Source organism: Toxoplasma gondii, chromosome VIIb, assembly GCF_000006565.2.
Source record: "Toxoplasma gondii ME49 chromosome VIIb, whole genome shotgun sequence".
NCBI classification, from domain to species: domain Eukaryota; phylum Apicomplexa; class Conoidasida; order Eucoccidiorida; family Sarcocystidae; genus Toxoplasma; species Toxoplasma gondii.
This window is the reverse complement of record NC_031475.1, coordinates 3,490,997-3,503,608: the sequence shown is the minus strand read 5'-3', so window position 1 is coordinate 3,503,608 and position 12,612 is coordinate 3,490,997. Positions and strand designations below refer to the sequence as shown.

Here is a 12,612-nt window from a genome sequence, read left to right as displayed (position 1 = left end):
GGTGGCTCATTGTGATTAGGCAGGTCCTACGCTGTTGTTACGACCACCTTGTCCTGTGTTCCAGCTCAATGCCTCGGTGCCCGTCGGTTTCTGAGTCCCCTCAGGTCTCGAGGGATGTTGGAATCTCTGTTGTGTTTGGAAATGCGTTCGTTTCCGATAGAGGAATGGCACACGAGAGATGGTTCTGAACTCTTTGCGCGTAGCATTACTCTCACGCAATCAAAAACTTCCACTCGTGGTTCCCAGTGTAAGACACGACGTCACAAACCAGCAGGCTACCACTGTGTCCGCACTTTGGCATGCGGGAGTTGTTCCATTCCAGATGCCATTTCAGACAAGAATGGTGATGACAGCAAGTGCTTTGACGTAGCTAATCCCTCTCGACCAAGACATCACGCATTATTCAGTCACGCAGATTCGCCAGTTCTGCTTTTTCTATTACTCTTCCATCAGCAGGCACTGCCCACCCCCAACACACAGGTCACCGAAAAAAGAAGTGCCGCTTGCATCGTCTAAATGAGGACTTAATGGCAATTTATGAGCACTCCGAACAACGTCTGATGGTGTTCCCTTTGTGAAGTCTCCCATCCCTCCTCGTTCTTGGCAAGGGTTGCTTTTGAGACGCCCGGCGAGCCCACGAAGAAAATTGGGGGGCTCTTCTTTGCTATAAAGAAAACTCCAGTGCTTGCCAGGTCCCCTAACCAAAATGATACCCACGAATGCATATGCATGCAAGTGAAGACAGAGGATGTTGCTCTGTGCACAGCACACAAGTTACTCTGTGGAAGTAATCGGTGGCAGCAGAATACCCAGCTTCACGCGCTGGGAGCGAAGGTCTTGGTTTACCGGATCCAAGTTGTAATGTGGTAGCGTGGTTTCGAGAATACTCAGTATATTTGAAAGTTTATTCCGGGCCCACCTTGTCTTTTATTGGTGTGCTTTAAATCTGAATTCATCAGCAAGCATTGCTTTAAAAAAAATTCAAGTGCTCGTGGTGTTTTCGGTCGATGCCGGCAACAAACTATGGTGAAACGCCATCTGTTCCATTCGAATAGACGGGCATCGTTCAGTGGCAAATCACTACAGAGCTGCTATATTCTCGACAGTGATGCCCACTCCGGGTGCTCGAAAAACGAAGCGAAAAGAGAGACTAAAGCTACAGCGGGTGCACTTCGGGCGCATGCGCGAGCATCTTCCATGTTCCTGATTCAGCGTAAGCGCCGTGGTGATAGAAAGTTGGACAACCCTGAAAAAAGACGCGGAGCACTATCAGTGAAGTCCGATTCCTGTTTTTTTTATGAAGGATGACATCTACGTCAAAAGAATGGTGCCTGGGGGCACTGCAGTTGCCGAGAGGCGGAATTTCACAATCTGTCATACAGAGCAACAGTGCACCCCTTACACAGTACCCCAGGAAAACACCAAGCACCTTTTTTCCACTAGTCATAAACGGCTCACCTTGTGTGATCCACACACGACATGGGTGGTATTTTGGGACACAAACAGCTGTAGCAGTCACGTATGGCTGTCGTACGCTGCTTCAATAATTGCGGCAGCGTCTGTCAGCCTTTACGCCACATTGACAGAAAGCTCGCTAAAGGATGAGGGCTTGTTAGATTGGGACAAGTGGATGAGCTTCTGACTCTGCGAGTTCTTCATCCATAAAATGTTTGGCCAAAGCCTCAGTTATGAGGATGTTTGCACGATCCGCCCCATCTGCGCCGTCGCGGCCTGCTCTCGCAAGGTGAGTCTTCTAAATTCACGGAAACTTTGTTAAGAGTCTAAAGGCACAACACTCCAGGGGGGGTTCGTCAGCCAGATTGTGCAGCAGGCATAGGTCCCCGACCATCGCTCACTCAACATGACCCGTTGAAACGTTTGACATAAGGATTCGTTCATCATCGTCTTTTCTTGTCCTCCCGTGTTAGTGGCCCTGTATAGTGACTCGATGCAGAGTTCACCAAAACATTTACTGTGCTGCAACTCAGTTTGCGTAAGTTGTCCTTGACGTGTGAGTCGACCTGTAACAGCAGTGTTGGTTTATTCCCAGTCGTTGGACAGGCAAATGTCCGGTGTTGCACAGGAACATAACTGACAGAACTGGGTGCTGGCGTCTGATAGGCTTCGCATCAAGAATCTGAGGGGGGGTATGCGTGCCTTTGAGATTATATTGGCCAGTTTTGTTGAGCCACATGAGCGGCCACGGTGTCTCGCTATCGACGTGCTGGCGGTGAGTTTGTTGGACGTATGTGCCGCTCCCTCTGAGATGCTCCAACTCAAAACATGTCTGAACAAGCTAAGGCCATCGATTTAAAATACAACAGGTGCTCCTTCAGCTCAGGAAAGGTTGGGCCCCGGGAACGCTATCGCTTGACCGCGCCACGTCTTCTAACGGGAGGTACGGCAGGATGCATACAGTTACAGGAAAAAGCAGCTGTCCCACATCACAAACGAAGTGTTGAAGGAGGGAGAGGCACTCTGGTGTGGCAACACGATGCATTTTTTGACTTGAAGCAATAGATGGATCAAATGAACAAAACAGGCCCGCGCAAGGAACAAGCCTGCTATCAGATTTTGTTTACGCGCTCCCACCAAGACACGAATACAGCACACCCAGCCTACACTTACACGAAATGCCCAAACATTGTTCACTTTTACCAGCTCACGCTGAAGTCATCTGGAGTGGGGCTTCCTGCAGAGCATGTTGTTATGCTGTATACGCTGCTCCTGGCTTTTCCACCTCCGTCCAGGGCAGCACCTTGCCCGTTCTATGACTACAGTGATACGCAGCAGCATTCAGCAGCGGCGGCATCCATTGTTGAATGAGTGATGGGACCTACGGACCCCGTCCGTGGAGACTCAGGGATGAAACTTCGATGTCTCTGGCAGACGTGGTAGGTACGCCGGCAACCGCCCTCATCCCAAGTATTTCATGTACGTTTCGAAGAAAACTGCTGTGCTTCTTGGTAGCATCGTGTAAACCAGATTGTTAGTGAACACATCGCGCAGCACTCTCAAGAAGACACAGACAGTTGGGACTAAAACCGTTTACCTTTTCAGCTTACCTCTGACGGCTCACAGCTCCTAGCACCCACCGCCTGCTACCTGAAGCTGAACATTGACTTCGATTCAAACCTCGGGGCTTTGCTGGTGCTACGTGCTTACATGTTGGTGTGTTCCGCTGAATGTCTTGGCACCGCACGTCAGCTGTTACTCGTCGCACCTCCCTGACTCGCGCTGTGAATCCAATAACGACGGACTGGGATGTACGACTAAGCACGCGCTGCTGTAACGACCTTATTTGTGCTTGCCCCTGCCACTATTGGTAGCAGCCTTGCAGTTGGCGTGCAGGTGCTAAATTGCCGGAAGTTCAGTGTGATGCGTCGTAACGGTAGGTCGCGTGCTTGCTAGGCAAAACTTCCCGAATATGAAGCAAGGCTTGCCAGTTAGTGCGCTGGCGCAGTCTGTCCTGTTCAACCACCAGTTCACACAGTCTCGACAACCACCTGCCTCTTTTTGAACGAGTTTTCGGTACTCACAAAGCCGGACCGTGGGAGGCCAGGCCTCTTTCACCGGTTTCCGACGCGACGAGATAGAAAAAAATCAACTGGGTTGCGGCCGGCCGCTCTACAGGCTTCGTCTTGAGTGAATATTGAGCAGGCCACATGCCCCATGGTAGTTGTGAGACTGCCAGGTCATTGTGTAAGGTTCAGTTCGTACTTCATAAGCAACGTGTGCATGTAGACTCTCTTCTGTGGTGCACACGCTTCGCTCCCTCGTGAGGAAGACACCGGTACCGCTAAAAAAGATCCGACACTTGGATAAGCCAAAAGTATCTGCGACGTCCCACAGAGGCCAAACAGCTACCGCAATGTGCTCTGCCCGAACTTTTCACATGCAGACGAACGAAAAATGAATCACCGACGACGACGGCCCGAATTGACCTGGCCGTTACGTAACACGTAGACAATACGACTTCAGAGGCACTTTTCTACAGTGAACCGCCGGGTGCCGCGTGCGGGCTGCCTTGACAGGCAAAACCTTTTGCTAGTATTCGTAAAGTTTGAGCGGGTTGGCTCTCCATTTAGTAACCGCCTGTTTTCGCTTGAGTTGCCGTTTGGCTGTCTCACAGTGGTGAGCAACAGTCCCGTCACGGACCAGCCGTGAGCCTCGCTGGGGGGGTGGGTGGTTGTCTCGAAGAAACATAGCCATCTTTTGATACATCATGAACATATGTGAATGTACCTGTGGCACCGAGACCAGCCACAATCATTCGCGGTACTACTTTCGGCTTCAAAACGACTACACAAATCTAAGCGTTCTCGTGCCGTGCGTCATTCTGGACAGACAAAAAGGCACGACTTCTTGACACACGGGTAGAATACCCGTACTGCGACCACATTGATGATCCGAGACCCTGTTGTGTAGTTCTCGTGTGGATCCAGATATGACATGGCATGTTTCCCATCCTGCTTGCTTTGTAGCACTCCCTTGGATGAACAAACTCGGCCGGGATTGCAGCAGTGCATCGTGAATAGTTTCTGTGTACATCGTGGCATTTCCTAGCGTTCCGGGTCCAGACGCGGCGACGCGTAGAGCCCACCACGTGATTGAAGAGGCGGATGCTCAGTATTGCCTGCCTTTCCCTCTCCTGCATTTTCCAGAAGGATGGCTGCTCGAAACTTGGTAAATGCCTGAATGTAGTCTCAAGTCGTCGGCGTCACCTTGGCGGCCCCTTGCCAGCATGATGGTACTGCGTCCCAGCCAGTCAGGGGCGTCTTTCTGGGTAGCCTTTCCCCGTAGTCAACCATGACTGTACATCATCATCCACTTTCTTTCATTTCCCTCTATCCAGGGGCAGTAAATCCAAGTCGGGCACAGCACATAATGCCACATTCATGTTTCAGTATTGGGGACGCCTACTACTATGGACTATGACCATAGCAGCAGAGTGCTGTTGGGCGGCTACACCTACTCTAAAACTGCCCACTATGTCTCGGGAGTTTCCCAAAATGAGAGCATCGCTTGCTTTTGAGACTGCTAAGAACGGTATCGGGCAGTTAGCTAGGTCAGAACCAGCCTGACAGCTCAATACCACCGGTCAGCGCCACGGCTCAGAAAGGTGCTGCTTTCGCCTACACTACTCAGTGCGAATTCTCAGCGGTTCGGATGTGACATGCAGGACGGACCCCTCACTGATATTCCTGAGAACGTCTCGCGAGATGAGTTGATACGCTGGGCCGCACAGCCAGGGCAGTATAACCTCTTCCCAGGAAACCCCGTCAGGCTGCAGTCGTGCGGAACTAACATCCAAGGACAAATTTACTCCAATAACGGAAGCCATACAGAAGATCTGCGAAGCATTCGCAGCGCCTACGTACAACAAGTCGAGTCGTTTAAAGCTAGACGACATGAGAACCTGAGGGCACTACGGCAGCAAAAGTCACATAAGAGTGTCCGCATGGCCTTTTACCAGTGGTGAGCCTCCGCGTTGTACATGATAATTGGACAAGCATTAATCCGCTGTACAGTAGAGGATACATCGCAGATGAACCATGGGGGCGTTTCACGTAGAGGATAGAGTACAAATGCCAAGCGAGCACACCGATTTAGACTGGACGGCGATTGAAAGTATTACGGATTTGTACGATCGGCAAACCCTTCTCTGTTCATTTTCAGGAATGCGGAGTTTTTAACACCGAACGCATTCGAAATAGTTTATCATTTCATTCCTGGAAGAGCAGAGCGGCCAGATGTTGACGAAGTTGAAGCAATCTTCGTTACAGTTCAAGATAACAACGGCAGAAGCAAGTCTGAACACCGAAGGTTCATGAGGAAGGTCACTGGTGCGTTAAACGCATTGAGTGACATTCCGTCGTGCAGTATTGTTGATTCAACGTTCAACGAGCTGTCCAACATTGTTGGGACAAAACCCACTGCCCAAGGGCCTGTGGCGAACCGTCAGGTCACTTATATGTTTGCCCGCGACGGTATCGTTAACCCGGGTTCCACTCACAAATGTTCTTGGAGCTTCCATGTACGCAAGAAGGAATTTGTCGGAATTTCTACAGCGTGCGTGGGTATAGGGCGTCTCCTAGTGCTCGGCATTCATCTTCCCACCCTCAAGGAAGGACAGAGCCACTTTGTACGACTTTTGCTGCAACATGCCGCCTCCAAGTGCATTCCCGATGACTACGACAGCGAGAGTAAGGAGTCGAGACAATGCGGCAAGTGCGCGATTCAACATCTCTCAAATTGTTATCGACGCTAAGGGAGAATCCGTGAGGACCCGAATGGTGCAGTAGATACCTATGACTATGTGCGTGCCGATCTCAGAAAGCTGACTGAAGGACCGGCTTGATGATTTGTCTGTTCAGTCGATAGACAACGGCCGGTATTTTGATCTGTTTTGTGTCCTGCGGTTTTCATCAGGCCTAAACTACTTCAATGCGGGAGTCTATATGGTCAGTGACTTCAACTCTCGATTTGTCTCTGCGTCCGCTGAGCTGGTTATCGACGCAATACGAACGGATCCGAGCTACCGCGAAGCGTCTCCTGGATAGAGTGAGATACGCTTCTGTGAAGATGTGGAGAGCGGAGGACCCGTGGCTCCAGCAATTTTTGCTTTTTGATATAGGGAAATCTGGTTCTCCGCTGTCTGACCATCGCTGACAGTACCGCCGAAGGAGAGCCCACTAACTGATACTTGATGCAGGCACACATCTGAGCTTTTTAACTAGGAGCCTCACGAGCGGACGAGGGTGTTGGTATATTCTGCCATTTGGCAGGAGTAGTGCGCCTAGTATATTTTTGGGCGTCGCGCCAGAGATAAGATGGCTGCCAAGACACTGCGGACCCTATCGCAAAAACTACTAGTGTGTCCTCAACGTTTTTCTACTTGCGGCTCACGTTCGTGTAGGCGATATTGTGCAACAGCTGCGATACATGATGAACTACGCTGGTCAGGACAAGGAGTCGCGGTTCGCACATATCTTCTGGGTTATCGATTCCCTTCGTGGGTCAAACGAGGTGAAAGGAACTGCTGAACGAAAAGTTCTCGGTCGTGAGCCCTTGCTACCTCGCGCCTTTCTCATTCAGCTGGAAGAAGAAGTGCATTCCACGAGAGGATGCCTCTGCGGTAAGAAGCTCCGCGTGTGTGATAATCGATAAAGACTGGGGTCGTGTTCCGAATTCTGTTGAAGCCGCCAGCGGACACGATTCAGCGGCTCTTCACTCCATGTGCCGGTACTCATATCCAGCGCGAGACAGAGCCGTCGCGCGAGAGCTGAATGTCTTACGATGTGCATTATCCACTCAGAATTCCTCCCGTAGAGTGTCTGCTACACCGGGAGCAAGGTGGAGACAACAGAGGGCCCTGGCATTCGCGAAGGCGCGAGTTGCATCAGGCACTCCCAACGAAGGGGAAACCTCAAGCTACCCGTTGTGGAAGTCTCGAGAGCACATATCCGGTTTCCTGTATTCTTGACAAACGTACAGAAACACTTCTCACTAGACAAGTTGCATGCTCACGTCTGCTGTCTCTGTTTATTGGATTGCAGTCTGAAGCAGCGGATGGAGCATGTTTGTCACCGAAGTCCAACAAGGACCCAAGCAAAATGGGATTTCTGGACCGTCTCGCCATTTTGTTGCGAGCTACGTACGGAAAGCTGTTTCGTGACCCACTGCCACAGCGCGGCGCTTTCATAACATACGCCGCGGAGTTGCTCAATTTCCAAAGTGATCATCTCCCACAACTATATGTAGTAGAATCAATCAAAAAGGTACCTATACCGCGACCGCGCTCAGAGCCTGGTTGGAAGCTCTTCTCTGTGGACCGATCCAGAAGAAGGTCGCTCAATGCGGACCTCTTCGATGCCCCTAAGTAACTGTTTCGATCCCTTAAGTAGACGCTGCCGCAGAATATGCTTGAAACGGGCCGTTTCCTCGTGACGGTGACATGCGAGCTCGAACGAAGTAAACTATCGAGCTCTCAAGCGCTATTTTCTCAGCAGTCCGGGTTCGTTTTTCAGGTATTTTTGGCAAGCGATTATCGCCTGTACGGGACTTTGCGTTGCGTGGCCAAGCCCGCGTGCGATATCCGACTGGTGTCCAGTCACTGTAGAGACAGCAAAAGTCCCGGTTTTCCACTGGAACAACGACCATGGCGAAAACATACGAAACGATGGGACTGCTTGAATGCATTGCTAGTTTTGATCAGAAGCTCGTGGGACACTCTTGAAAACTAGCAACAGCTTCACGTATTACGAGATTCTGAAGTCTTAGACGAGAAAACGTTTGTCTGGGCGTGAGCGTACCAAGGCAAGTAGTTTAAGGCACAGAAGTATAGAAGTTCCAGCAGAATGAACTTATGCGGGCTGTGGATGACTCTTTTTGGACAAGGAAGAACCCCGGCCACACCTTAAGTTCCAAGCAGACGGATTTTTCTTTGCATCACACAAGCGATACCCAAGACATTTTCGATTGCATTTGCTACAGTCAACGTTTTCACATGTTTCCTCAGTGGTTGTACGCGACATGTGGAACCACGATGGGATACTCGTACGTTGTCGTCGGGGACTGGAGAAGTTTGTGCGCGTGCGAGTGGCATATATGGGATATATAGGCTTATCACATCACTTACATTCGATGATGACTCTAGAAAGATCCTCCGCAGAGGCACAACCGCACCTAAAACATGAACACAGGTTGCGCGCACCACTTTGCTCAAACACATTTAGTTCATACTGCGCGCCCCTACGGTGCTCATTATATGTAATTATTTTACCCTTGTTGTTCGTCGACAATGTAGCCCGACCTATGATGCCTGCGGCCGTTGGCTCAAATACCTCGAGCAAGAGAGAGACCCTCACGTTGACGTCAGAAGTAGATGAGCGCAACCGGAGAATGTAGCCTGGGAAGGTGGTCGCTCTCCTGTGTACACGACGAAAGAGACAGACTTGCATCTTCAGTGTCGCAGTGCACCCTGTATTCATGCTTCGTTGTAGACATGCAACTACAGTTGCTAAAGGCTGTACGCACACATGACGCAAGACACGTGCACGGTCCCTCGACAGTCATGCCCCTGGTCACCTCATCCGCATGTCAGCCGGGCAAACCAAGCAACTGAGGTGGATATTTCCTAGTTCTCGAAATTCTCCGGGCGTTGGTACATCTTCCCTGTGCGTGCAACTTGTGGTGCCCACATTCATTGGGACATGTTTCGATGCAAGTAAGATCGCCACTATAACGCGTGTACATATATACATGCTTGGATGTGGTACACCAATTTCGGATCCCCCAGGAGTGCAGCTCGGGTTTGCAGAGTGGAAGATCGTGATGAGGAAGGAATGGCAATAACATCAACACAGCGCGATCGTTGTGTTTATCAGCTTGCCTTCATGTCGAGCAGTGTGAAGAACCCCCTCTCTCCGTATCGTGGCGTTTTCCTCTACCCCAGTCAGCTCCTTACGCGAGGTGGCAATTCGTCGCACTCTGGTGAGATACTAGTGCCTACAAAGTCCCACATTGCGGAAACGGCTGCAGTAGTGTGCTGCGGCTGAAAGTATCACGCACAGACGGACACAAAAGAACCGGTGCCGCGACAACCCGAATTGATCTACGAATTACCTCATATGCAGACAAAACGACTAGAGAAGCACTTTGCTACTCGAACTACCCGGCGCAGTCGGCGGGTCACCTTGTCTGGAGAAGCCTTCCGCTTGTTTTCGCTATGTTGAGTGGGTTGGGCCTCAATTCAATAATTCATTAATTTCCAATACACTAGATGAATTTCCCGTCAGAGTATTTGATGTGGTCAAAGAAAAAAACAAGCAACGATCAGGCAGAATTTCTAGAACCAGGAAATATCCACCTGAGTTGCTTGGCTTGCCCGGCTGATATGCGCATTGAGTGACCAGCGGAATGACTGCGGAAAGACCATCCTCTGTCTTGCAGCACGTGCGCGTTGTCTTCAGACGAACAAAATGTGCCGCTACGCGCGTTCGACCCGAATGCACCGCACTTCCACTGCATTGTTTTTCCTCGTGTTGTGCGGCTACATGTATAAACTGACAGCAAGGAAACCATAACCACATCCGCCGAAATTACGCAGTAGGGCTTATTCAGGGCAGTGGAACATGCAGCGCTGAAGAGAGGCGACGTGTTCTGACTTGCGACGAAGGTATGCACGTTGACTGTCTGGTGTCTGGATCTGTGAAGCTTTCTGCTGGTGTCGCTCCGATCTGCATGCTTATCTGGAAACGCCAAAGCCTTCGTCGTTGTCAAGTTCTTCCTCGAAGCCCGTGTCAATGCGCCTGGATGCTGTGTATTACTTGGCGCAAATGGCTAGCCACCGAATTCCACGATGCCAGGCGACATTCCGGCACTTCATCTGCTGGTTCCTCATCTTTGCAGCATTCGCTGTGTCAGATTTTTCAAATGTGCATGGCAGTTTCCTACCGGACCCTCATTTCCTCTGTCACCATAGAACTCTACGGTTTCGGAGGGGTTATGTCCCCCAGCTCAGTCCTTGCCCCCACGCGAGCACGCACCATGTAAAATCCGGCAGTTTCTCAAGCAAGATATCCTTTCTAGAGGAGGCGGCGCAGCCGCCGTCTCCAATTTCTTCTCCAGAGTCGAAGACTGAACTGTTGCTGTCTCTTTCAGTCGGACATTATGGAAAATGGATGACCGATGAAGACGAACGAGGTCGGAGAAAAGTAGCCGCGTCGGTTTCACGCCTGCTTCGCTCAGAGCGTCCGAAAAGCATTTCAGACAGAGTACAATTCCTTCTTGATGAGACGGTCGCACCAGACACCGTCTTCGTCGTCGAGTCACTAGAGGGTGTTCCGACCGCGGGCGTTCAGGTACAGGCATTTCGTAGAGGCAGTCCACTAGCTAGCGGCAGTTACAATGTGCTTTCAGAGGCTACCCCAGTTCCAGTCCCGTTGCCAACATCTCTTCTCGTGAGGCCTAAGAGAGGAGAGGTTTCACAGCAATCTGCGCGCATGATGAATGTCGTTGTGGCTGCGGTGAAAGGCTCTGAGGGACACGCAGCTCAAGTTGAAGAGGGGAAAACAGGCAAAGCTGGTGTGTCGTCAGAGCCCGTAGCCGTGAGAATAGCACTATCCGCCCGTTCCAGCTGTGAGGTGGAGGCGGAAGATGAGTGTCTCTCCTTGGCACGGAGGTACAGCAATTTAATGAGTAAACTGCCACCCTTTTCGAGTAGAGATCTGCTTGAAAAATTCGGGATGGTCGTCCCGCAGTTAGTGGGTCAGCTTAGGGGACGGCCATCGTTACTTCGAAAACAAGGTGATACATCGCTGCTAAACTTCGTGCAGATAATGCCGCTTATGGCATGCGATCTTAACCAGTTCCGAATTACGGACCCAGACGCGGTCAAGTTTGTGGTCAAGCGCATGATACAGCTACTAGCGTTGTTCGGGGCTGCCGGTCTAGTGCATCAGGACATAAAGGCCGAGAACTTCCTCGTCAGCCGGCAAGGTCGCCTGTATTTGGCGGATTTTGACGCTGTGGTACGAGAGAACGACACCATTCAATGCAACAAAAAACTGAGCCTGTTGTTTTCGCCCCCGGAAGTGCTTCGATGCTTCTTTAATACTCCAGAGGAAAAGATAGCTCTCACCCAGGTTGTAGACTCCTGGAGTCTCGGGATGGCAGCTTGGGAGGTCCTATGCATGAGCGAGCCTTTTGACGGAATGCGGTTCAGCGAAGATGATTTATATAATATGAAGGTAATCGCCGCGCTGCCTGAAGGCGGCGACGACACCAGGGCCCTAGACTGGAATCGTTGTAGAGGACGACCGCCTGCACCGTTGAGGAAGGCTGTTGAATGTCTTCTCGACAGAAACGCCGCCACCCGCTGCAAGGCCTTGGATCTGTTTAAATCTTCACCTCTTTTCGCTGAGGAACGGCCAGTGCCACCGGAGCCAAGTTCAAGTGACTAGCATCGCAGGCCATTATAAAACTGATTTCACATAGCTGCTTCACAAGCGGCGTCGACTGCCAGCTTCTAGAATTTGTCACCATTCACACTACGTCAGTTGACATGGAAAAGCTTGTTAGCAGAACGTGTGAATCCGTTCACGTCTTGCACCTGTTGAATGCACTCACTGTGTCAGTTTGAGATTTATTTTATTCGTCACGTCTTCATTCCTCCCAAAAACGTGTGCCTGCTGTGGGCTTGTGTCTGGATGGCTTCCTGACGTCAGAATCCGACGCCCAAAGGGCAGGACACTGTTTGGAACCTGAACGTTCCGTGGCACGACCTTAAACCCTCAAGTTTCTCGGCAGTAATAGTAGCGAGCTAGCAGCAGCCATAAAGACCCCCGCATCACATGCCACCAAAAGGGAACTCGGGAGACTGCGTCTCACCCGCATTTGTCGTGGACTTCTATGGCTGGTTCCAGCCATCAGTTTGACTAGCGACCTTTCACTTTCCGTTTAAGAACGCCGCCGTAGTGACCAGACAGTTAGCGCGTGAAAAGGAAGACCTGGGTCCCGCAGCTTCTGCTGCCACTGAACGATGCCATGCTGTTGAGCCAGAAGGGACAGCCTTGTTACGAAATTGGACGGCTGAGGCGTGGGTGTCTT

At 50.9% G+C, this 12,612-nt stretch overlaps 3 protein-coding genes across 3 annotated transcripts; 2 read left to right on the top strand and 1 right to left on the bottom strand.

The window, feature by feature from the left end:
• Positions 1–4,668: 4,668 nt before the first annotated feature.
• On the top strand, positions 4,669–6,949 carry TGME49_258220 (hypothetical protein; the record flags this gene model as incomplete). The annotated part of the gene is made up of 5 exons (XM_018781170.1): positions 4,669–4,686; positions 5,183–5,478; positions 5,680–6,206; positions 6,433–6,464; positions 6,920–6,949. The coding sequence occupies 5 exons, from the start codon at positions 4,669–4,671 to the stop codon at positions 6,947–6,949; spliced, it is 903 nt and encodes a 300-aa protein (XP_018637005.1).
• Positions 6,950–9,495: 2,546 nt separating this feature from the next.
• TGME49_258225 (hypothetical protein) lies at positions 9,496–10,094 on the bottom strand (the record flags this gene model as incomplete). The annotated part of the gene is made up of 1 exon (XM_018781171.1): positions 9,496–10,094. One exon carries the CDS (start codon positions 10,092–10,094, stop codon positions 9,750–9,752), a length of 345 nt encoding a protein of 114 aa, XP_018637006.1. The 3' UTR covers positions 9,496–9,749.
• On the top strand, positions 10,026–11,966 carry ROP20 (rhoptry kinase family protein ROP20; the record flags this gene model as incomplete). The annotated part of the gene is made up of 1 exon (XM_002365006.1): positions 10,026–11,966. The coding sequence occupies exon 1, from the start codon at positions 10,308–10,310 to the stop codon at positions 11,964–11,966; it is 1,659 nt and encodes a 552-aa protein (XP_002365047.1). The 5' UTR covers positions 10,026–10,307.
• Between the last annotated feature and the right edge of the window lie 646 nt (positions 11,967–12,612).